We start from the raw sequence: 26,335 nt of genomic DNA on the forward strand, positions 1-26,335 counted from the left end.
CATGAAAGTCTCTTGCCTTCGAGGACCTGACGCATTGAAAAATTAAAACAAATAAACAGTCTTTTTCATGGGCTTTGGGTGACGACTTTCACCACGGGATTCCCCTCTTCTGGGCGCAAATCCCTAGAAAGTTCCTGAATGATATCAAGACCCCGGTTAGCTATGTTCTCTCGCTTTCGAGGGCCTCTGCGATTCCAAAATAATAGTGGACAAGTTTTGATGAGACCATGTACTCGAGGTTTCTTTAAATATGGAACCTGCTGTATGTGTAGATATGCATATTCTGACCGCAAAGAATTTGAATATCATAATGGGATGAAAGTAACTATACAAGATCTCATCAATTGTCGATCAAAATACATAGTATATTCAATTGTGTGTAAGGTCTATGCGGGGAACATATGAGAATTGCGTATCTGTATACGTGAACACATGACAAATCTGAACTGTCAAGACATGAGACTGCTGCTGCCTGTATACTGGCAGGAATCGCATCAAATGGCTGACAAGAATGATATCAGATTTATTTGTCTACAAAAAGCTAAATGCAGTATACAGGTTGGGGACCAGAAACTTCTGTCGAGGCAGTTGGAATCAAGAATGATTTGTATGCTGCGATGTTTAACAACTGGTCCCAGTTGTGAACATGAAATTAACGTTTCTTTGTAAGAACCCAACGGTACAAGAAGTGGGTATCAGCAGTTAGAAATTAACTAGTTCTATGATTTATCTGTTGTTATCAAATTCAGATACACTGACTCTGTAAAAGAGTAGTTGCACACCCAGCCCAGTAAATAGCTCAATACAGCACTTTTCACTCACCAAACCATGTAAATTAAGATTAGATACATCCAAGGCAATTACCTTGATAACCATTTGTAATTAACTTGAATCCCAGATCAATATACATTATCGAACGATTTACCCTTTGTAGTTTAATAATGAAACTAGCACTAGTTGACGTTTGGTAGAAATTTAAGACCACACGTAAATGCAACTTAAGTGTGCAAGTTATTACTTATTCTAACCCATCCATTAATTCCACAACTTTTTAATTGAGGACAAAAAATACTGTAACTAAGGTGAGCACTAATAAGAGTACCTCACATAATCAATATCACCCAGGGCTTAATCTTGATACATACTGACCACTCAATTATAGCTAGCTATAATTTCCAATTTTCAAGATGTTAATCAATATGTTAGTATAGTTCTGAATTAGACCCATTAGTAGATACCGTTAGTAGATACCTAGGGATTTACCACAATCATCAGGCGGCATTCGATTCAGACATGAGAAATAACATGCCCAGCGCGAATATTATTGTTTACATACGCTTTGGAACGCGATGGCATCACATGCAGCGTGTGATGTCATTGTGACCACTCCATAAATGTTTCAAATGGCGGCCGCGAGGAACTAACTTGCGGCACTCGGACAGTAAATCCTGACAGGACACCAATACATCTTGTTGGAGAGAACAACATCCCTATAGCTAGTAAGTATGGCAGGGCCAATTGACAGTATACTGATTTATGGAAATCATGTTAAACTATACCTAATAAACTAATATTATAAGTGTAATTTAGATAGCACACTCAATACAGACTATAATTTCTGCCCATTCATATAGATGCTGGACAATCCGTAGAAGTAAATCACACCTAAATCACAAAATTGGAGCTCATATATTCCAAACAGGACATACAAGTGACTACAGGGGTGAGCATTTCCTTCATTTTATTTATTTATACTTAGATGATAAATAAACTGAGCACAATAACCTGTTGTAACATTTAATTATAGCACCTTCCAGGTATTCAAATGGACTCTCCTTATACCTGGAACAGAACAGAGAGTTTTGATAACATGTTTAGATCTTCAGGCACTGCCAGCATGCTTACTGATACTTAGGGGTACACATCATAATAGAAGAGGTATATCCACATTTACACGGGTGTGGGTGACCAACTAATCTTATTGTACTTTTAGAAATGGCTAATTTCACCATCTTGTTGCTATGCAATTCCTAACGTTTGTCAATCCTGCAAATAACTGCATGTTAATACACTATATTGAAGTAAAAAGCTATAGTTATACTTTAACCTTCATATAGATCCCAAAGAACATTGATTGATACACTATTTTTGTTTTTTCTTGTGTTATCATGTGGGGGCAACACCTCCACACGATAATCATGTGGGGGCAACACCTCCACACGATAATCTCAGACCTAGGCAAGACCCACCTTTAAACAATAGATTTCACTGACAAACCTAAGCAGATACCAAACTAACCTGTTCCTGTTTTCTTTTTCTTCCCCCTCGTTTCTTCAGTCCCGCTGTCTGATTTGGCTCTGCTCGTAACTAATGTAACATTAACAAATGTACATAGCAAGAACTATGAATGCTATGTAACTTATGCTGCAATGTAATATGTATATGCTTACATTGAAATCACTTTCAAAATTAAACTATTGCAAGGTAGCCAGGACTTTCTTTCTAAACCTACACAGAGGTGTGGGCTTCATCTCCGCCAACCTGTGACCTTGCACATATGATTAAGGAAAACTACGACCGACTATAAGGCAGAGCTTAGCTCAGGAGTGTTCACAACTAGGGCCCACTTTCTCTCCATACTATACAGCATATATACATTACGTTTGGAAATGCAGCTTAGTGATAATATACAACCACAACCTGTGAAGAGAGGGTTAAGTTAGCACACAGATGGAATTAGGTAATTCTTCAGAGTTCATTCCCTAACTTTCGAGTGCAACCCTAAGAAAAGTGCAGCCTTGTGCGGTTTTTCTTGTCGGGCTGTAGCAAGTCAGGAAGGGGTTTGCAGCGATGAAGAATTGGTTCCCACTATTCCAGTAGGCCCTGCCGTTAGTGGCAAAACAGTGTTCAAATGGCGAGAATAGCTATGGAGCGCAGGCTAACCGAGCCAAGTTCGAATACCTTTAAAGGACAATCGTGCGTAAAAAGGATTGGTTGTGCCAAGGGGCCACCGGTAAGTGATGCAAGTACTCACCGACCCTCGGCACAGTCCGGACCAAAACCTGCCAGTTTAGTCGAGGTCGCTAGTAGGTTCAAGTCCTTCAGTTTCACAGCGCTCATGCTCTCAGCGGCTGTGGTGGAGAATGATCATGTGTGATGGTTGCCTTTTCTCAGCTTCCGAAGGAGGTACTAAGAAAATTCTGGTGCAGCTGGATTCAGGGCACAGGAGAGGAGAACAGCAGGGGATCTATGGTGACCGTCACCACCAGGACGTGACGCATGAATCATTGATGCGGGCAAAGTTACACACTTTCCTAGCACTCGCCTCTCCCAGACTAAGTACAGGGGGAACTAATCCACCCCTGGATAGGCCTCATGTTCAGGTTGGTTAAACCTTCTGGACAACCCATCAGCATTGCTGTGTTGGACACCTGGCCTGTGCTCAATGGTGAAGTCAAACCCTTGTAGGCTTATGGACCACCTGAGCAACTTTGGATTCTCTGCCTTCATGTTCATCAGCCACTTTAAGAGCTTATGGTCAGTTTGCACAGTGAAGTGGATCCCATAGAGGTAGGTAGGGCCTCAACTTCTTTAGGGCTCACACAACAGAGACATTCTTTCTCCACAGTGGACCACCTGAGATCTCTGTCCTTAAACTGGCGACTGATGAATCCAATCGGGTGTTCTTTGCTTTCTCATCATCTATCTGTGATAGCACAGCACATATCCCAGTGTCAGAGGCATCTGTCCACATAATAAAAACACGTTTATTGTCAGGGGCCTGGCACATGGAGTCTTTTAAGCCATTGAAGTCCTTCTCGCACTCCCCAGACGAAGAGACCTTCTTAGGCTTCTTTGGAGCAGTCAGAGAGGCAGCTATGGTGCCATAGTCTGCCATGAAAGCTTGGTAGTGCCCATTGAGTCCTATGAATGGTAGTGCCCAGTGAGTCCTATGAAGACTCTCACTTGGGTGTGGGTCGTGAGGGTAGGCCAGTATTGTACTGCGTGTACTTTACTGGGTAAAAGCTGAATCCTCCATCCACCTACTTCATGCCCAAGGTAGACCACTGATCCTTGACCAATCTGGCACTTGCTGGCCTTTATGGTTAAGTGGGCCTTCTGAAGAGCCTGCAACATAATTCTAAGTTGGTCTACATGTTCCTCCCAGGTTGTACTGAAGACTGCTGTATCATCCAGATAGGCTAAGCATAAATCATCCATCCCATTTAGAACATGGTTCACAAGCCTCTGAAAAGTGGCAGGTGCATTTTTCAATCGAAAGGGCATTACCCTGAACTGGTAAAGGCCTTCTGGAGTTGAGCATGCTGTCTTCTCCTTGGGATGCTCTGCTAAGGCTATTTGCCAATAGCCAGCAGTGAAGTCAAATGTGCTGAGGGACTTGGAGGCACCCAGGGTATCCACCAGCTCATCAGTTCTAGGTAGGGGGTGAGCATCTGAGCATTCAGAGCCCTATAATCCACACAGAACCTAAGTTCAGAGGTACCAGCCTTTGGCACTAATACCACATGCCTGAACCGGGGACTACTGAAAGGCTCAGTCACTCCTAGGTCCAACACCTTGTTGACCTCAGCCTTGATGTAGGATCTTACCTCGTCTGACATTCTGTATCCTCTATTTTTGATAGATACACTATCTCCAGTGTCATTCTCATGTTTGCACCAAGGTGTCAAACCTGGAGTCAGCACATAGTCCACTACATTGGTAGTGATGGGAGGAGTGGGGAGCTCCCATCCTTCCTTGACTATCGCCAGTGGTCCCCTCACAGGGTGACCAAAAAGAAGCTTGAAGGGGCTAAAGTCAACCCCCTCTTGAGGTACCTCTCTGTAGGCAAAGAGTAAGCATGGCAACAGGAGATCTCATGTTCTCCTTTGAGGTTCTTCCAGAGCCCCAATCATGCTTTTGAGAATTCTGTTAAATGTTTCCACTAAGCCATTTGTATGTCGATGATAAGCTGATGAAAACTTATAAGTGACCCCAGTCTCTTTCCACATGGTTTGCATATAATTGGGAATAAAGTTGCTGCCTCTATCAGACACAACTTCTTTAGGGAAGCCATCCCTAGGAAATATGCGAAGTAAAGCTTTAGCAACTGAATGGCAGTCACTGTCTTCAATGGGATGGCTTCAAGGTATCTGGTTGCGTGGTTGTCCAGCACCACAATAAACCTTTTGCCAGAGGATGTCTAAGGGTCAAGGGGACCAAAAATGTTCATCCCTACCCTCTCAAATTGCACTGCCACAACAGGGAGTGGCAGCAATGGAGCCTGGATTGTTGAGCCACTTTTTGCAGAAATCTGGCATGTGGTACAACTCATCTATTTAAACCCCCATCTTGGACCATGGTTAACCTTTACCTGGTTCTCTTGATTCCAAGGTGACCAGCAATGGGGGACTTTATGCGCCAGTTGCAGGAGGAAGGGTCTGACTTGAAAAGGAACCACCAACCTCATATGGTCTCCTTCAGTAGACTCTGTGGGCTCACTTTAAGAAGCCCTCCTTCCCAGGAGGTTCACCCTCTGGCTGGGAGCAGGCCTGTCTCCTAAAGCCTTCAAAAGATGTGCACTCATTTTGGCCCTTACTAAACTCTTCACTATCAGGACCACCTTCAACCAATAAACTTTGAGTTCAGGATGGTGATGGGGGTTGAGTATTTCAGGCAGCTCCTCTTCCTCATCACGTTCAGGTGCTTGGCCAACTACCTCCACCTCAGTGGTTGGTGAGTTTGAGGGAATATTCTCTTTCCCTCTTTGATTTTCTGACTCCCTTAACCTTAGGCTTCCCCTTTGGCTTTGGCTCAGACTTGGACTCTGCCAGGCCAGCTCTTGTTTGTGACCTTGTGAATAGTCTTTCTGCCATATCTCCCACAAGTCCCAAGTCTCTGAGGTCATTTCCCAGCAGATCTTTTCCAGGGACTTGCCTATGTACACTAATAGGAATCCTTACTACTGTACCATTAACAGCCAGATTGACAGGCATTACTGGGAACTTGAGGGGGGGGGGGGGGGGGACATCAGCTAACTTGGTGGGCATCAGGGGAACTCTGGCAAGCTCCTCCTGGTTGACCAGAGTGGCATCCACCACAGTTCTGCTGGCTCCACTATCCCTAAGGGCAGGAGTGGCAACTCTATTGATCAGCACACTGTCTTTAAAGTAGTGCTTGGTGTTGTCAGGTCTCCTAGCATAAGCTTCAGAAACTCTTGGCTCCAGGAACCCAGAGAAACTAAGACTACCTCAGATTATATCCCACCAGGGAAGGAATCTGAGGAGAATGATGCCCCTGTGTTAATTTCTTCCATCTCATAGGAGGGCCAAGGCCAGAATCACAGAGTGGACCTCCAATGTTTTGACCTTACATCTGGGGCCCCCCTTCACATGGTCACTTGCTTCACAAACTACACAAGATCCACTGGGTCTGTGCGCATAGGGAGGCTTACTATAACCTGAGCTATATTTGGGAGTGTTACTGCCACTACTCTGACTGTTCTCAGATTACTTACCTTTTTTAATCTTTTTGTGGCCCTTGTGTAAATAAGATTTTTCAGATCCCCCACCTTCCTTATCCTTTATTTTTTTTGTTATTGTTTTTGTTTTTTTATACACACAAAACGTACATGGACGTTAATGACTTCAATTATATTTGCCTCTATCTCCCCCCGCCCCCAACTCCTGCCCTATCTCCTCCAGCCTATCCACCACTAGTGCTCTCCTCTTGCACACTTTGAGTTTCACCTGTGTATTGTCCCTTGTCAACCAACTCCGGTGGGACACTCACCACTGTGTGTGCCTTCTTTAACATTAATGCCGTCAATTCTTGCACCAACTGCTTCCAGGCCTCTAAGTCTACATTTTGCTCCTTCTGGCCCCGACGGACCGCCTCTTGCCACACTACAGTTTCTGCCTGCGTCCATTTCTGGAGGTCCCTCCTCCATTGGTTTACATCCGAGGCCACTGTGTGCCTTCCACCCCATTTCAATCCTACGTTTAGCCAAAATGCAAGCCAGATCCTTCAACCTGCTGACATGTCTTGCTCGTTGCGAGCGTGCAAAGATGTCCAATAGACGAGCATTGGGAGATCCTATGTCTAGCATAATGTCCATCCGAATTTAGGGCAGTTCTGTTCCGCCGCCCTACTAAATTTGGCTAGCTTCTTTGGGGTTAAATATGCCCTATGTGTTACATACAACATACATCAGCTGGAGCTTTGCACCTGGACACTTTTTTGGTAACCTAATACTCTGTTCCACATTACATCTGTTAATTCCTCCTATCAACTGCGCCTCAGCTGCGCCAGCATCTCCCCCCGCCCTGCAATCAAAACCTCATATATCCTTGACACTGCATGACCCTCTTCTGAAATATTGTACAATGTTTCAATTCTGTCATCTTCCTGTAATATCCCATCTACTGCGCCCATTGCTGTTCTAGTTTAGCGAGTAGTACAGCTTGTGTTATATTCTGACCTGTATGCCTATTTCCAACATGAGTGCACTGAAGTCCTGTGGTTTTCCCTCTGGGAGTAAATCTCCCTCCATCGCTACCCCCAGTGGCGCCCAATATTTCCATACATTTAATCAGAATTGTCGATGTTTCTCTTTCAATGCCACTAGTGAAATCTCAGGTGAGTAGGGTACTTCAATTTCTAGCAATATGTAGGCCCTGTGCCATATCTTCCTTCCTAACGTTAACAGCAAGGGGGGTTTCAGTGAGCCTGGCGCCTTGCTTCATATCGCCTCACGCAGGAAGAACGGGTTGCATGCCAGCTGCAGCATACACATTTCCTGGGTCTGCTCATAAGACAACCACTTCATGATGAACTGCATCTCACTCGCCAATAAATATGCCTCAAAGTTAGGTACTTTGATACTCCCCTGGTCATAAGGTCTTTGCAATTTCACCAGTGCAATCCGACATCTTGAGTTGTGCCATAGGAACCTCCGACATATTATGTTGTGTCTCTTAAAAAGTCCCCTGGGTATATTATATGGGGCATTAGTAAAGGAGTGCAGCAGCCTCAGTAGCACCACCATCTGTAACAACGCTGCCCTTCCCATCACCGCCAGCGGAAATTTAACCCAAAAAGGCATAGACTTGTCCATTTTATTGACTGCTTTTAGTGTATTCTGCAAACGTTCTACCTTGGGGTCATGGAATGTATCCACCCCTAGATATCTGAATGTCTCTACTTCCCATTTAACTTTCAGCACCGGCAGTGTGTTCAGGCCCTTTCCTCTATACCCCGCTAAGGGAAACCAGCACGACTTCTGTACATTGACGGTAATGCCTGACAATTCTGCATAGTGCTCGAGCACGTCTAACATGTACTGTAGATTGGTTTCCGGGTGCTGTATGTACAGTAGCATGCCATCAGCATATAAAGAAATCAACTTGTCCCTGCCCTCTATTGTTATGCCGGCGTCCTTCCTCAGATACACCGCCAGCGGCTCCAGGGCCAATATGAACAACATGGGCGGCCCTGCCTCGTGCATTTTGTTAAGCTTGTACACTTCCTGTGGTGTTTGTGAAATAGTCCTTACCCTCCTGTGCCCCCCCCTTCCCTTAGGTGATCGCTACATTGGGTCCCTCAAGGATTGACTCCTGAGCTTCCAGGTCAGAATACGGGCTCTGCCAGAGGAGAACTGCCATGTGACCACTAGAGGAGCATGGTCAGATAACACCCGCGCTTTGTACGGACGTGGCCAGGCTGAGGTCCATCAAGTCCCTCCTCGGGATGATGTCCTCCTGCATATATCTTGTGCGACTGTGCAGGCTTCGAATGCGCCCTCTGCAAGAGTTCCTCGACTCACGCTGGATCCAAGCGACGGGAAGCTTCGAGGACAGGATCCCGCTCAACGAGACATTCCGACGAGTGATCCGGTGGTGGGGCACCCGTGCTCATCTGACGGCGGGCACAGACTTTCAGACCCCATCCCACCAGATAACGGTGATGACGGATGCCTCCCTGGAAGGGTGGGGAGCGCACACCGGAGAACTTCATGCGAGAGGCCTCTGGCTCCCGGAGGAGAAGATGCTCCACATCAACATCCTGGAGCCCCGTGCAGTGTTCTGGGCCCTCAGGTCCTTTCTCCCATCCCTCAAGGGCAAGGTGGTGAGAATCTTCACCTACAACACCACCACGATGCTCTACATCCGGAAGCAGGGAGGAACCAGATCCCCAGCCCTCTCCAAGGAAACCCAGGATCTGTGGCATTGGGCTGTCGCCCAAGGGATGTTTCTGTTGCCCTTTCATTTGGCAGGGATAAAAAACACCATCGCGACTCACTCAGCAGGGAGCTCCGCTCGTGCCACGAGTGGGAACTACGTCAGGATCAAGTGGATCGACTCTTCCGACGATGGCGAAAACCCCAGATCGACCTGTTCGCGACAGCGACGAACTCCAAGTGCCAGAGGTTCGCCAGCAGGTTCCCCCAGCCGAGGAGCATGGCCGATGCTTTCTTGTTCCCCTGGGAAGACCTGTTCCTTTATGCGTTCCCCCCGTTGCCGTTGCTGCTCTGACAGGTCAACCAGCTCAAGATGATCCTGGTCGCGCCGGCGTGGCTGAGGCAGATCTGGTTCCCGGACTTGTCAGCGTCCCCACCAGTCAAGCTGCCGGCAGACACAGATCTTCTCTCCAGAGAAGGAGGCGCCATACTTCATCACGACCATGTCTAAGGCCAGGGGACTCCGCAAGATGCTTCCGACCAGTATGGCGGAAAAAAACAATCTGAGGGTCCTACACGCGTGAGGGGTCATGGGTACAGTGGACGTCACACTAGGGATAGTATTTCTGGCACACCCTGTATCAACGACCATTTTCGAGTTTCGAAAAACAAACTGTAATACTCCGCAGCTTCCACTAGATGTCGGCCTATGCACAGCATGTGAATCTAAGCAGATACAAGCATCAGAAATACAATTACAGTGAGTAATGTATCTAATATATATATATTTCTGAGGCTTGTGGAATCTGCTTAGATCACATGCTGTGCATAGGCCGACATCTAGTGGAAGCTGCGGAGTATTAGTTTGTTTTTTCGAAACTCGAAAATGGGCGTCGACACAGGGTGTGCCAGTAATACTATCCCTAGTGTGACGTCCACTGTACCCAAGATCCCTCACGCATCTAGGATCCTCAGATTGTTTTTTTCCGCCATACTGGTCGGAAGCATCTTGCGGAGTCCCCTGGCCTTAGCCATACTTTTGCAAAAATTTAAAATTATTAATCTATTGACATCCTTCCCCACCCCAACGTCGAACTTCGACACTCGACGCCGGCTGGAGAAGAAATCGACCGTCGGCTGCTGCACGACGGATTTGGGCCTCGGAAGGCCGCTGGCCTCGGCCCGGGCCTGGTAGGCCGCTGGCCTCGGCCCTGCAAGTAGGGAGAGTGGGGGGTGGTACATACTCTACACTCTTGTTATATAGGTACACCCTATACATTTCCTACACTTAACAGCCCGCTGCCTCAAGGTGCGTATGGAGGGTACCCCTTTTCAATTCTGCCCCAAGTGCAACTGCAAATACCCTTGGGTCGACAGGCACGCCACGTGCAATCTCTGCTTGCCGAGGGACCACCCCGAAGCGAACTGCAGAGCGTGTAGTAGGTTTAAACCTAAGACACTTAAGGACCGTTTGACAAAGCGTTGGGCCCACCACGCCAGGCAGGCGGCCATGGCAGCGGAGGGCGCCTTCAGCGATGGCAGCGACGCCGTACTTTCGGACGGCGAGGGCATTACGGCGTCGAAAGACAGCCGAGCGCAGGTCCCCCGACTTCGGAAGGTCATCCGGCAGGGCGGCTATGGGGAAGACCCCCGGCGACGCAAGCGCTTCACATACTACACACACTAAATACACTAAGTCCAACCGAGACTCGACGACGTCGAGTTCTCGGAAAGAGGCACAGACAGAACGGTCCGATTTGGTGTCCTCTGGGCGCTCTCGATCAAGATCGCCGCATGACTCCAGGCAATCATCCACTCTTGCCAAGAGTGCCTCGCTCCCTAGGCTTGCTGAGAGAGTCATTCCCAGTTCCAAAAAATGGTCCAGTGAAGACATAGATAGGGTCATGTCAAGAATGTCTTCTTTGGCTGATTTTTATGATAAAAATCCAGAACATTTCCTCTCGTATGATCCACAAGGGGCCACACCCTCAGGCTCTACTGATCCTATCCCCCGATTAAGAAGGCCCGGTTTGAAACCCCGATGAGGTCTGAACCCTTCGAGGTACAACCTTACGCAAGACCATACTCACGGTATCAAGAGGAGGCTTCCTTTTGTGGAGACCAAGAATTTGGTATGATAGAAGAACAAACCGGGACGGACTACTATGGGGATGATGCGGAACAGGAAGAAGAAGAGGATAACCCGGAAACATACAGGGTAGATACGCCGGTAGAGAACGAAGCCCCGGTTACCGACTCCCCGGTCGATAATCAGCCCCTCCTAAATGAGGTTCTCGCTCGCGCAGCAGAACATTTCCACATTGACACCCACGGTGTACAGGAGGAAAGGGACTTCGCAGAAGAGTTAGTGGGAGAAAGGAGGCCGGTTGCCCAGACCATCCCTATCCTTAAATCCATTCAGCGGAGAATAGATCCGTCCCTGGTGAACCCAAACCTCACCAGAGCAGTCAATCCCAGGGTTGAAAAACTTTTCAGGGCAGCTCTATATAAGAGGGCATCTAAAACCAGACTCCCTAGTTGTTACCAACACTCGTAAGAGGGCTGGAACACCCTTGTCTTCGTCAGAAGCTCCTCCCGACAAGGAGAGCAAAAAACTATACGGTTTCGGCAGGAAAGTAGCCTCAACTTCCGCCTATCAAGCAAGGATTGCTAACTCCACCACCCTGTTGGCCAGCTACAACTGCCATCAGTGGGAAGAAGTCGCGGCTCTCATAGCCTCTGCTCCTGAACTGTTAAAGGGCCAATTAGCTTGGATTTCCGCAGAGGGTAGAGCCGTGTCTGGTTGCATTTTGAAAGCAACCTTCGACGCCGCGGATAACGCAGGCAGATTGATAGCAGAAGGTACTGTTATCAAGAGACATGCGTGGTTACAGCAGTCGGGGTTTAAGGCAGAAACTCAGGCATCACTGTTAGACAAACCGGTGGAAGCCGATCTGTTGTTTGGTAAGGCGGTCGAGGACGCACTGAAAAATGCCAAGGACGAATACGAGACTCTCAAATCCCTTGGCCAGTTAACCAATAAACCCCCTAACCAGAGAGGGAATAGTAATTTCCATCGCCCACGCGGCCAAAATTCACAGAGAGGATCTAACTATTCCCAGGGGCAGGGTACACAGTGAAACAACAACCAACAGTCTACCCAGGGTTACGGCAGAGGTAATGGGAGAGGTCGTGGTAAAGGCAGAGGCAGCCCCAGCAAGGGAGGCGGCACGCCTCCACCAAAGCAGTGACGCTCAGTTCAGGGTCCCTTCTCACGCAACCCCAGTAGGGGGACGCATTTCAAACTTCACCCAGGCTTGGGAAGGGATCACATCAGACAGATGGGTGCTGTCAACAGTATCCACGGGATATTGTATAGAGCTACTGCAGCGTCCCCAGAACCATCCTCCACGACAAAGAGTACACTCCTTAGAACATCAGAAGATTCTCCTCGAGGAGATCGCCATTCTTCTACAAAAGGACGCGATAGAACTCGTCTCGGGACACCAGGTAAACAAGGGTATTTATTCAACTTACTTCCTTGTGCCAAAGAAAGACTTGACAATGCGCCCAGTATTGGACTTACGGCCTGCCAACAAGTATGTCAAGCCCCAAAAATTTCGTATGACCACGCCACAAGAGGTAATCCCCCTCCTAAAAAAGGGGGATTACATGGCAACCCCCACGCGCGCCTGCGCATGTGTCCCATGCAGGAATGGTTGGCGAAACAGTGGTCTCAGGCAAGTGGTCAGTGGGACGATCTAGTTGTCGTTTCGCCAACACTGGTACAAAGCCTTCACTGGTGGACAAGAGAGAATCTCGCAAAGGGGAAACCCTTTTACGACCCCGAAGTACAGGCAGTAGTCACTACAGATGCATGTCTGACAGGGTGGGGAGCTCACCATCTCCACCACACAGCTCAGGGTCTCTGGTCTCACTCAGTGGCCAAGAACCACATCAACCTGCTAGAGCTTCTGGCAGTATTCAGACCGCTTCAGGCGTTCGAGCCCCATCTACTAAACCTGTCAGTGCAAATCCGGACGGACAGCACTACAGCCATGTTCTACCTGAACAAGCAAGGAGGGACTTGCTCGCCAAATCTGTCCAAGCTTGCCCAGAAAGTCTGGATATGGGCACTCAGACGGAACATCTTCCTGTCATCACAACATGTTCCAGGGGAGCTCAATTCCCAGAGGAACACAAATGGGTTCTTCACAGAGAGGTCGTAGAAGATATCTTCTCTCAGTGGGGTTTCCCCACTATAGACTTATTCGCCACAAGCGAAAACAAACAATGCCCAGGATTTGCATCCAGGTTCCCCCAACCAGACTCCCAGGGGAACGCCCTGTGGATGAACTGGTCAGGGATGTTTGCGTACGCTTTTCCACCAACTCCTCTCATCAGGAAAGTGGTGAACAAGATGAACAGGGAATCGATGACGCTCGTCCTAGTTGCTCCCATGTGGGCAAGACAACTGTGGTTCCCACACCTACGCAGGATGGCTGTGTGCGAGCCCATCAAACTTCCAGCCTGGTACAACCTACTGTCCCAGCACCAAGGTCAAACAGTGCACCAGCAACCCAATTCAATGAACCTGGCAGCATGGCTCCTGAGGTCATAGAGTTTGGACACCTCAAATTGCCACAGAGGTGTATGGACATCCTAAAGGAATCTAGGAAGCCAAACACAAGGCGCTGTTACTTTGACAAGTGGAAGAGGTTCGTTATCTGGTGCCAGAGTAGACAAATCAACCCAGTTGATTGCACTCCTTCCACTATTGTTAAATACATGCTCCACCTGCTAGATGCAGGATTGGTTTTTAACTCACTGAAAGTACACCTGGCAGCTCTCTCGGCTTACACCACTTCCCTTAGCAAAGTCTCGTGGTGGAAAGTACCAGTAGTTAAAGCCTTCATGGAAGGAGTAAAGAGACTTCACCCTCCTATTTCAAACCCACCGCCAGGGTGGGACCTTAATGTGGTGCTAGCCAAGCTCATGGGCCCCCCTTTCGAACTCATGCATAAAAGCAGTCTCAAACACCTGACTTATAAAACGGCCTTCTTAGTAGCTATTACTTCTATAAGAAGGGTCAGTGAAATTCAGGCTCTGTCAGTGCAGGATCCCTTCTTTACTATCCATAAAGACAAACTGGTTTTACGCACACACCCTAGGTTCTCACCTAAATTTATATCAAAATTCCAAGTAAACCAGCCCATCGAGCTTCCGGCTTTCTTCCAGAACCCGCAAAGCTCGGCTGAGGTGAAACTACACACCCTAGATGTGCGTAGGGCGGTCCTCTACTATGTAAATAAAACAAGACCGCTAAGGAAAACAGATCAACTGTTTGTCTCCGTAGCTACAGGCAGAGAGGGGGATCGCGTCTCTAAAGGAGCCATCCCGAAGTGGATTATTAACTGTATCCAGCTGTGTTACTCACTCTCTGAAAAGACTCTGCCTTTTACGCCAAGGGCCCACTCTACTAGAGGCATTGGGGCCACTCTGGCTTTCATTGCAAATGTTCCCCTCAACACCATTTGCAAAGCAGCTACTTGGAGCTCTATTCACACTTTTACTCAGCATTACTGCATTGACACCCATTCCAAGACAGATACACAAGTGGGAGAAGCGGTTCTAAGACATTTATTTGCTCATGACCCTTCTCACATCCCACCTCCTTCTTCTGGTACTGCTCGCTAATCTATGCACAGCATGTGATCTAAGCAGATTCCACAAGCCTCAGAAGGGATACATTACTCACCGTAATCGTATTTCTGATGCTTGTATCTGCTTAGATTCACATGCGACCCACTCTTCCTCCCCTCCGAGAGAAGGCGCATGATTGCTTGTAGTCTTACCTTTCTGTCTATCTGCTTGGATTATCTGTACTCACGCTACACCTCATGCTACCTCATGTCAGAAAAAATACAATCTGAGGATCCTAGACGCGTTAGGGATCTTGGGTACAGTGGACGTCACACTAGGGATAGTATTACTGGCACGCCCTGTGTCGACGCCCATTTTCGAGTTTCGAAAAAACAAACTGTAATACTCCGCAGCTTCCACTAGATGTCGGCCTATGCACAGCATGTGAATCTAAGCAGATACAAGCATCAGAAATACGATTACGGTGAGTAATGTATTATATATATATATATATATATATATATATATATATATATATATATATATATATATATATATATATATATATATATATAGCTTGTGGAATCTTTTTAGATCACATGCTGTGCATAGGCCGAGATCTAGTGGAAGCTGCGGAGTATTAGTTTGTTTTTCGAAAATGGGCGTCGACACCGGGCGTGCCAGTAATACTATCCCTAGTATGACGTCCACTGTACCCATGATCTCTCACGCGTCTAGGACCCTCAGATTGTTTTTTTCCGCCATACTGGTCGGAAGCATTCCGCGGAGTTCCCTGGCTTTTAGCCATAATTTTGCAAATAGTGTAATATTTCTCCGTTTCTTCCATCCCCACGTCGAGTCACTGAATATTGAAGCTTGACGCCGGACCGGAGAAGAAAACCGTCAAGAGCTGCATGACGGACTTTGGGCCTCGGGAAGGCCTCTGGCCTCGACCCGGGCCTTGGAAGGCCACTGGCCTCGGCCCTTAAAGTAGGGAGAGTGTGGGGTGGAACAAACTCTACACTCACATATATTTATATAGCTACACACAGCCCGCTGTCACAGGGTGCGTATGGAGGGTACCCCTTTCCAATTTTGCCCCAAGTGCAACCGCAAGTACCCTTGGGTTGGCACACGCCACCTGTAACCTCTGCTTGCCGAGGGACCATCCCGAGGCGAACTACAGAGCGTGTAGCCGGTTCAAGGCTAAGACTCTAAAGGACCGTTCGATCAAACGTTGGGCCCACCACGCCAGGCAACGAGAGGCCATGGAAGCGGAGGGCACCTTCAGTGATGGCAGCGACGCCGTACTATCGGACAGCGAGGACAACGTGGTGTTGAAAGACAGCCAAGCGCAAGTCCCTGACCTCGGAAGGTTGTCCGGCAGGGCAGCTATGGGGAGCACACCTGGCGACGAGAGCGCTACTCACACCACTTCCACTTAACACTCGAAGTCCACTCGAGACTCGACGTGCGTGTCGAGTTCTCGGAAAGAGGGACGCAAAGAACGGTCCACTGAATCGGTGTCCTCTGGGCGTTCTCGGTCAAGATCGCCGCAAGACACTAGGCAACCATCCACTGTTGCCAAGAGTGTCTCACTCACCAAAGTAATGGAGGTATGATCGTCGGAAGACGAAACTGACCTCCATCCTCAGGCCGCACTCCAGGAGTCAGCGTCAGCAGACCGCTCGACGGCGGGTTCCCGTTTCCCCGACGTCCTCACTCTAAGGAAAGGGACACTACCCCCGAATCTCGACACCAGACATCGAAAACCTCCGAGAAGGTGAAAACAGAAGCACTCTTCCACTCATGGGAGGGGGAAAACAGCAGAAGAAACCCTCTTAGCCTTCTTCTACTCCTCTTGTACATAAAGACAGTGCTAGGTCTTCTGATAAACAGCCAACCAAGACCCCTGCACAAGCCCATAGGTCCAGTCAGGTCATAGCAGGGAAACATTCCCAGGAAAGGGTAATCCCCAGCTCCAAAGAATGGTCCAGTGAGGATATAGACGGGGTTATGTCTAGGATGTCATCCCTAGCGGACCGGGCCACTCCCTCAGGGTCTAGGGACCCGCTACCCCCTGGTAAGAAACCTTGAGTTGAACCACCAATGCAAGATCGCTCTTCTGACCCTTTCTACGTACAGCAATACACTCAGTATGGTCAGGATCCACTACAAGATGAGGATCCAGAATGAGTAACGTTGGACGACCAAACTGGGGTGGACTACTATGGGGATGACGAGGACCAAGAGGAAGATGACCCAGAAATCTACAGAGTAGACTCCCCGGTAGGCAAAGAACCTCAGGTTACCGACTCTCCAGTCGACATCCAACCTCTCCTAAATGAGGTTTGGTCTAGAGCGACTGAACACTTCTGCATAGACACCCAGGGAGCACAGGAGGAGAGGGACTTTCCAGAGGAACTAGTAGGGGAAAAGCAAGCCATTGCTCAGGCCATCCCTATTCTCAAGTCTATACAGAGGAGAATTGACCCTTCCCTTGTCAATCCTAACCTCACCAGGGCGGTAAACCCCAGAATCGAAAAATTGTTTAGGGCAGCCCAATCAGACCCGCTTTACATAAAGGGGCAACTGAAACCGGACTCCCTGGTAGTGACTAATACCCGAAAGAGGGCAGGAACGCCCCTATCTTCGTCTGACGCTCCCCCCGACAAAGAGAGCAAGAAAATCTACAGGTTGGGAAGGAAAGTAGCCTCCACTTCCGCCTACCAGGCAAGGATTCCCAACTCCACCACTCTGCTGGCTAGTTACAACTGCCACCAGTGGGAGCAAGTTGCTTCACTTATAGACTCCGCACCGGAACCTTTAAAGGGCCAGTTGGCACAGGTTGCGGCGGAGGGGAGAGCCGTGTCCGGTTGCATCCTTAAGGCAACCTTTGATGCCGCGGATAACGCCGGCAGGCTAATAGAGAGCACTGTCATTAAGAGGCATGCTTGGTTAAGACAGTCAGGGTTTAAACCCGAGACACAAGCATCCTTAATCAACATGCCGGTGGAGCCTAATTTACTGTTTGGCATGGCGGTAGAGGACACCTCAAAGAATGCCAGAGACGAGTATGAGACTCTGTAATCCCTGGGACAGTTGTCCAACAAGCGGCCAAAATTCACAAAGAGGCTCCAACTATTCTCAGGGGCAGGGTACATCATGGGGTAACAACCAGCAGTCTACCCAAAGTTGTAACAGGGGAAACAAGAGGGGCCGTGGCAAGGGAAGAGGCAGCCCCAGCAGAGGCGGCACGCCTCCCGCAAAACAGTGATGCCGAGATCAGGGTCCCTTCCCACGCATCTCCAGTAGGGGGACGCATTACCAACTTCACCCAAGCTTGGGAAGGGATCACATCAGGCAGATGGGTGCTGTCCACAGTGTCCGCAGGATACTGCACAGAACTGCTCGAGCGCCCCCGAAACCACCCCGCACGACAAAAACTACATTCCTTGGACCACCAGAAGATCCTCCTCGAAGAGAAAGTCAATCTTCTAGAAAAGGACGCGATATAGCTCGTCCCGTGCAAACAGGTAAACAAGGGTATTTATTCAACTTCTTTGTGCCCAAAAAAAATCTAACAATGCACCCAGTCTTAGACTTACGCCCTGCAAATAAGTATATCAAGCCACAAAAGTTTTGCATGACTACTCTCCAAGAGGTAATCCCCCCTCCTAAAAAAGGGGGATTACATGGCAACATTGTACATGAAAGATGCCTATTTTCATATTTCCATATTACCAGCGCGCAGAAGATTCTTGCGCTTCAAGGTGGACAGTCAGCACTACCAGTTCAAGGTGCTGCAACCTTCGGTATAGCCTCGGCTCCAAGGGTATTCACCATGGTACTGGCGGTGGTGGCGGCACACCTAGGCAGGGAGGCAATCCCAGTGTACCCTTACCTGGACAACTGGCTCATCACGGGGGAGACCCCAGCAATTTGCAGTTCAAACATTCAAAGAACGATCAACCTCCTCTTCGAATTGGGTTTCTCCATAAACGAGAAAAAATCAATCCTGGTGCCAAGCACCTCCAAACAGTTCCTGGGAGCTGTACTAAACACTCAAGAGGGGTTGGCCTTTCCATCAGAGGGAAGAATTCGGAATGTACTACTGCAGATTCCTCAATATCAGCCCGGTCGCCAGATAACAGTGTGCAAAGCGATGCGTTTGCTAGGCATGATGGCGTAATGTATTGACCTGGTCCCCCACGCGTGTCTGCGCATGCGTCCCATGCAACAATGGTTGGCGAAACAGTGGTCTCCGGCAAGTAGTCAGTGGGACGATCTAGTGGTTGTTTCGCCAACACTGGTACAAAGTCTTCACTGGTGGACAAGAGAGAACCTGTCAAACGGGAAACCCTTTTACGATCCAGAAGTACAGGCCGTAGTCACTACAGATGCATCCCTGTCAGGGTGGGGAGCACACCTCCTTCACCACATAGCTCAGGGTCTCTGGTCTCACACAATGGCTAAGAATCATATCAATCTGCTAGAGCTTCTGTCAGTATTCCGAGCACTTCAAGCCCCACATGTTAAACCTGTCAGGTCAGATCTTGACAGCACAACAGCGATGTTCTACCTAAACAAGCACGGGAGGGACTTGTTTGCCAAATCTGTCCAAGCTTGCCCAAAGAATTTGGATATGTGCACTCAGACGGAACATTTACCTGTCATCTCAACATGTTCCAGGGGATCTCAATTCTGTAGCAGACGCCTTGAGCAGAGATCCTCTCGCAAGAGAACACGAGTGGTCTCTATACAGAGAAGTCGTCGAAGGCATCTTCTCACAGTGGGGTTTCCCCACGATAGACCTATTCGCCACAAGCGAAAACAGACAATGCCCAGACTTCGCATCCAGGTTTCCCCAGCCAGGTTCCAAGGAGAACGCCCTGAGGACGAATTGGTCAGGGATGTTTGCTTACGCTTTTCCACCAACTCCTCTGATGAGGAAGGTGGTCAACAAGATGCACAGGGAATCGATGACGCTCATCCTAGTTGCTCCCATGTGGGCGAGATAACCGTGGTTCCCACACCTGCGCAGGCTAGCAACGTGCGAACCAATCAGACTCCCGTGCTGGTACAACCTACTATCCCAGCGCCAAGGTCAAACAGTGCATCCTAAACCCAGCTCAATGAACTTGGCAGCATGGCTCCTGAAGTCATAGAGTTTGGACACCTCAACTTACCACAGAGGTGCATGGACATCGTAAAGGAATCTAGGAAGCCCAACACTAGGCACTGTTATTTTGACAAATGGAAAAGATTTGTTATCTGGTGCCACAATAAGCAAATCGACCTAGTTGATTGCACTCCTTCCACTATTGTCACCTACATGCTCCACCTGCTGGACGCAGGGTTGGTATTTAATTCACTAAAGGTACACCTGGCAGCTCTGTCAGCATACACCACATCCCATAACAAGGTATCGTGGTGGAAAGTGCCAGTGGTTAAAGCCTTCATGGAAGTGGTAAAGAGACTCCACCCTCCAATTTCTAACCCACCACCAGGATGGTACCTTAATGTGGTGCTAGCTAAACTCATGGGGCCCCCATTCGAGCCCATGCATAAAACCAATCTCAAACACCTGACATATAAAACTGCCTTCTTAGTAGCCATGACATCAATAAGAAGGGTCAGTGAAATTCAGGCTCTGTCAGTGCAAGGGCCTTTCTTTACTGTTCATAAAGATAGACTGGTTTTACAAACACACCCTAGGTTACTCAGCACTACTGCATTGACACTCATTCCAAGACAGATACTCAAGTGGAACAAGCGGTTCTTAGACATTTAATTGCTCATGACCCTTCTCACATCCCACCTCCTTCTTCTTACACTGCTCGCTAATCTATGCACAGCATGTGATCTAAGCAGATTCCACAAGCCTCAGAAGGGATACATTACTCACCATAATCGTATTTCTGATGCTTGTATCTGCTTAGATTCACATGCGACCCACCCTTCCTCCCCTCTGGGAGAAGGCGCATGGATGCTTGTAGTCTTACCTTTCCATCTATCTGCTTGGATATTCTGTACTCACGCTACTCCTTGTGCTACCTCATGTCAACAAAAATACAATCTGAGGGTCCTAGATGCGTGAGGGATCATGGGTACAGTGGACGTCACACTAGGGATAGTATTACTGGCACGCCCTGTGTCGACGCCCATTTTCGAGTTTCGAAAAACAAACTGTAATACTCCGCAGCTTCCACTAGATGTCGGCCTATGCACAGCATGTGAATCCAAGCAGATACAAGCATCAGAAATACGATTACGGTGAGTAATATGTCCCATATATATAGTTGGCAATGAGATTTAGATACACTAACCTAAAATTTACTGAAACACATGGAGACAATGCAATGTTTCACAGTAGCAATGCTGTCATTATGCTTAATGCAACAACTTAAATTTTTTGGAATGGAATTCCAGGACTGATCTGCACATGCAGCTCTTTGCCAAACAGGATAGAAGAAATTTCTTGCCTAGAACTCCCACAAAGGCCTTTGGCACATTTAAGACTGGAGGAGATGAGTATTGCTGCACTCTCTCCATAGGCCGATTTGAACTTGCAGCACACAGAGAAAAGAGGGTGTGCAAGATCCCCTCTGGCAAGAGAGGAATGCAGGGTGAGATGTGCTTTTGTAGAACAGGGTCATTTAAATAGCTAGCTGTACTATACAGGGGTCAATTCAATTAGCAAACCTACATAATTGCACTGCTTATTTTATGCCTTGCTTTTTCATAGAACCCGGCTAAGGGAAATAAGGTGGATTTCTCCTTATTAATTTGAAACCCTGATAATGTCGCGAAATTGCCCATAGCTTCCAAAATAATCAACATATTTGCTAGGGGATCTGTCACATAAAATATCGTCCACATATAACGAGATATTATGCATCACTGCCCACATCGAGATCCCTGATTCAAGACGATACATCTGAAAATACTTAGCTAAGGGTTCCAACGCCATTGAGAACAGAATAGGTGATACCAGACAGCCCTGTCTGGTACCCCGCTCCAACAGCCATCATGTAGGCACCCATGTTTACGTCTTCAATTTAGCCATTGGACGTCTCAAACAACCTCTGATCTTGGTTCCAAACCTGTAAGCATTTAGAGCCGTAAACAACCATGGCCATTCAAGCGAATCAAACGATTGTCTAATGTGGCCAGTGCCATATCCCCCTCAGAGCCTTCACCTGTCCATCGCATGATGCAGTCGATGCAGGGTCATTCTGATGTTACACCCTCCTATGAATACGCATTGATCTGGGTGTACCAAGCTCGGGGCCTCTTAGCTAATCTGGTCACTAATATCTTCCCCTAGATTTTTGCATCCACGTTTAACAAGGATATATCCCTGTACGGGGCACACTGATTCAGATCTTTGCCCTTTTAAAGAAGAACCGTTAATATCACTTCTCATTGTCTTCGGCAAAAACCCCATTTGAAATGTGTTCTCATACACCCTCTTCAGTTGCGGGACAAGAATGTCTGCAAAAGCACTATAAAATTCAACCAGGAACCCGTCACTCCCTGGGCATTATTAGTTTGCATGAATTGTATGGCACGTAACATTTCCCCTTCTATCAGCGCCTCTAACCCTTCACTAGTTTTCCCCGCCAACCTTGGCAGATTCACCAAGTTCACCAAATTCGTGGCTTCCAACTCCAAGTAAGTTCCCACGGTTATATAGAGCCGCTTATAATACTTTTGAAACACTTGATTTATCCTCTAGTGCAACAGTACCAGATCACCTTCTTGTATGTGGGTTATCGTGGCCCTTGGATGATGTTGTTTTATGAGCCATGTCAGCAGTCAACCCGCCTTGTTTCCCTCCCCATGTATTTTCAAAGTGTAGTGCCTATGCTTGAACTTTGACAGAGATTCCTGTTCTTCCTGGTTAGATTGCATCATCTTCGCAAAGTCTACCCCCACTTGCATCCCATTTGCTAACTCCGCTTCCAAATGTTGAATCTCCTTCTCCATCCCTTTCAATGATTCATTTAGAGTTTGTCTGACGCCCATCGTCTTGGACATATATATCCCTCTCATGGTCACTTTAAAATCTTCCCATTGTACTCCCACGTCCTACACGGATCTTTCGTTCAGTTCAAAGAAGGAAGTTCTAGCCTCCCTTAATGTCATAAAAAAGGCTTTGTCGTCCGATTACCTAACCCCAGTCTCCACAACACAATGGCCGACCTTCTCAATTGGCCCCGCAGGACTGTTACTAATGGGGAGTGGTCCGAGAGAGTCCATCCCAGATACCCTGTGTCCGCAAACCAATTTAAATGCCCCTACCAACAAAAAGGTAATCTAGTCTCGGGTATGAATCGTGAACACTGCAATGGAATGAATAACCCTCTTCCTGCCCTTGTGATTCCCTGCACAGTTCTACCAAGTCCAGATGCTTGGTGACTCGGCGCAATCCCTCTGAAGCCAGCTGTTCCGAAAGGGCCCATCTTCCCTGTCCGATCCAAACGCTCATGTAGAAAACAATTGAAGTCTCCCCCCTGCCTCCTGCAAATATGCATGCCGGCCCTGTAACCTCCCACCAATCTTAACACTGAGGGAAAATATTCCTCATCATCCGTGTTGGGGGCATAAAGTCCACCACACATATATCCCTCTCCTCCAGTTTACCCACCCCCGCTATAGTCCTCCCTTCAGTGTCGACTAGCATCCTCTCGACATGCAGAGGAACCCCTGGGGCCACCCATATTCACGCTACCCTAGCCAACGTAGAATACGAAGAACCAAACCGCCTAACCCACCCCATTTGGTTTCCAACTTCTTCAACTCTGTTCCCTGTAAATGTGTTTCTTGTAGCAACACCAACTGCACACCATGTCTTTTTAGGAATCTCCCCACCTGCAACCGGTTCCCCCTATTGCCCAGGACCTCTACATTCCACTTACCTATTTTACATTTACCACTTCCCATTTATCTTACTTGAAGTAGCCCTCAAGTAGCTGTTTGCTGGTGAGGAACGCTGCAGTGCGAAAACCCTTTTGAATGTTGACATTTTCTCTGCATATAACAGCGGAGTATTGTAATAGTGGCTCCGCCCCAACTCTTGAGAAAATACATCACCAGGAACCGCGCGCTCTGAAGTAGCCCTCAAGTAGCTGTTTGCTGGCGAGGAACGCTGAAGTGCGAAACTCTTTGGAACGTTGACATTTTCTCTGCATATTACTGCGGTATGGACTTCCAGTCTGTTAAGCACTATTACACATCAGTATAAAAGCCACATAAAGTGAAGGAGAAATTACTAAATCAATGTTATTTGTTTTTTTAAGCGTATTGTAATAGACTGCTCAGCCCCCAACTCTTGAGAAACTACATTACCCAGGGACCGCACGCTCCTGCGCGCACGTGCTCCTGAAGTAGCCCTCAAGTAGCTGTTTGCTGTTCGCAGGGCAGCGGCAGCCACGCCACGAACAAACAGCTAGAAAATTGAAGAAAGGTAGTCTTTGATTATTAGTTTTTGTTAGTGTAGGAGCTATATATAATATAGTCTGTGTTTGCTTTTAGGAAATCCTATTATTACGAAGCAAGCCGGAAATAATATACGTGACAGTGGGTGGGTGAAACCTACGGCTTAATCGCTAGAGGAGAAAATGGAGCCAAACACAAGTACAGAACGATTATTAGCTGAGGGAGTGTTATACCATTATTGTTCTAAAAACGAATTGCAGATAACGGCGATATGGAGCCACTCGCAGAAAGCGAGGAACTGAACACTGACATTAATAATGAAATGAAGCCTGTAAGACAAACACGTGCAAGTCGTGCATGTGTGCGGAAAATTAATTTATAAGCAGGGCTTACTTAATGATACAAAAATGACTAAAATTAACAACTTCTTTGCCAAAAAAGAAGATACTGAGAGGGCATTTAAACTTAAAATGAGCAGAATTGAAGAAGTCGCACTGAATGAACTTAATGCGTAACTTAACTCTAAATGACCATGCTCAGGCACCAAATTAATTGTACAAGTGTTAGAGAACCAAGTTGAACTAGTTAACGTACAGACTCTAATGCCTTTTCACAAAAACACTGACTGTCTCGTAAGTAATATCAAGTCCCCAAAATTAAACACTGCTAAATCAAATGCAGTATGGATGCATGATGTAACAGATGCGAGTGAAAATGAGCGAGAAGTAATGGAGCTATGCTCATGGGTGCAAATGGAACATAGAGAGGCAATTGATATGCCAGAAATGGAAGACAGCAATAGAATGAATTCTAGCATCGACATGCAAGATGAATTAATCATCTTGCAGGCTGAAGCTGGTTTGCTTGAGGTTCAAATACCTGGAACTACAACATTTGAGAATAACACTATGATTGTCAGTATGACACAAGAGGAAAGAGGAAATGCGGGTGAAAGTGAAGATATTTTGAAAAAAATGAAAAATTTGAGAATAAAAGTTGATAACGTCACTGGCTTATTTGTAGAGGTGAATGCACAGTTGCCTACTGAGACCTCACTAAGTACTGCACGTGTGACCTGCGTAGGCGAAAACATACATGAAACCAGTGCTCAGTAGGATGCCTTAGATCTGAGTTTGGTTAGTATGAACTCAAACAACATGTTTGAGGCACTAGAATATCTACCAGCGTCACTAGTCCACAAGTGCGAAAACATTGAGGGTAAACTCAACGTTCATTCTATTTTGTTGCACAAAAGTATTAACAAGAATAGAAAAATTATGCGAGATGGCAGCACTTGTATAGACATTTTTGAATAAATATGAACGATGGTATGTTCATTAAAGGGAATCCCCAGATATTTATATGCTCATCCTGAGAAGAACAGTATTAGATGTTACAGATGGTGTAGGTTGTGCGTTACATTAGTAATTGAAAAAGTGAAACATATTTGCAAATGCGAAAGCCTGGTCAAACTAAGATTTAAATATATAAAAGCATATAATAATACTTATGACCTGGAAAATATGAAGCAACTATGGAATCATGTTTTATTGGGGAATGATAATGTATTGTTTTTTATGATGTCTTTTTATCAGGTGTATTTGAATATTCTGAAAAATGTATCTGAAGGGATTTTAAGATGATTACTGGGTTTTCGATTTTAGGAATGTATCTTAGGAAGTCAAATCTTTTATTATAACGTGCGCTTGATTATTATGGTGATTTATGTAACTACTGATTTTTTATGTGCAATATGTTTATGATTTGCTGCCTGTATATGTAAAGTTTTTATTAACTATGTGCATGTTATAAATATAAATGTATCTTACTATATATGTCTGGAATTGTTTTCCTACATTCCCGGCACACCCCCTCCTTCTGCCAAATACAGCATTCTGATATGTGATCGGATCCAGTAACAAGTTTCAAATATGAACATTCCACCTCTGTCCCCTAACTCCCCTCTCCCACCTATACCTCCAACCCCCATTCCCCAACCCTCTAACAGCCTCTCAGATTCCCCTGCCACCCCTCCCCCTTTCCCCTTTCCCCTTCCCACATCCCCAACCA

The 26,335-nt window shown here is 47.1% G+C and overlaps 1 protein-coding gene across 5 annotated transcripts in view; it reads left to right on the plus strand.

Moving 5' to 3' along the window:
* MSANTD2 (Myb/SANT DNA binding domain containing 2) overlaps positions 1-26,335 on the plus strand; it is a 257,973-nt gene that overhangs the window by 159,596 nt on the left and 72,042 nt on the right. Inside the window, exon 6 of one of the 5 annotated variants that reach the window (XM_069614533.1) lies at positions 1,635-1,723. The exons of the other annotated variants lie outside the window; for them this stretch is intronic. Coding sequence (XP_069470634.1) covers positions 1,635-1,723 — 89 coding nt within the window. The remainder of the gene's footprint in view (positions 1-1,634; positions 1,724-26,335) is intronic. 5 annotated transcript variants of the gene reach the window in all.

This window comes from Ambystoma mexicanum, chromosome 9 (assembly GCF_040938575.1).
Source record: "Ambystoma mexicanum isolate Mex_15411 chromosome 9, UKY_AmexF1_1, whole genome shotgun sequence".
Classification (NCBI taxonomy): domain Eukaryota; kingdom Metazoa; phylum Chordata; class Amphibia; order Caudata; family Ambystomatidae; genus Ambystoma; species Ambystoma mexicanum.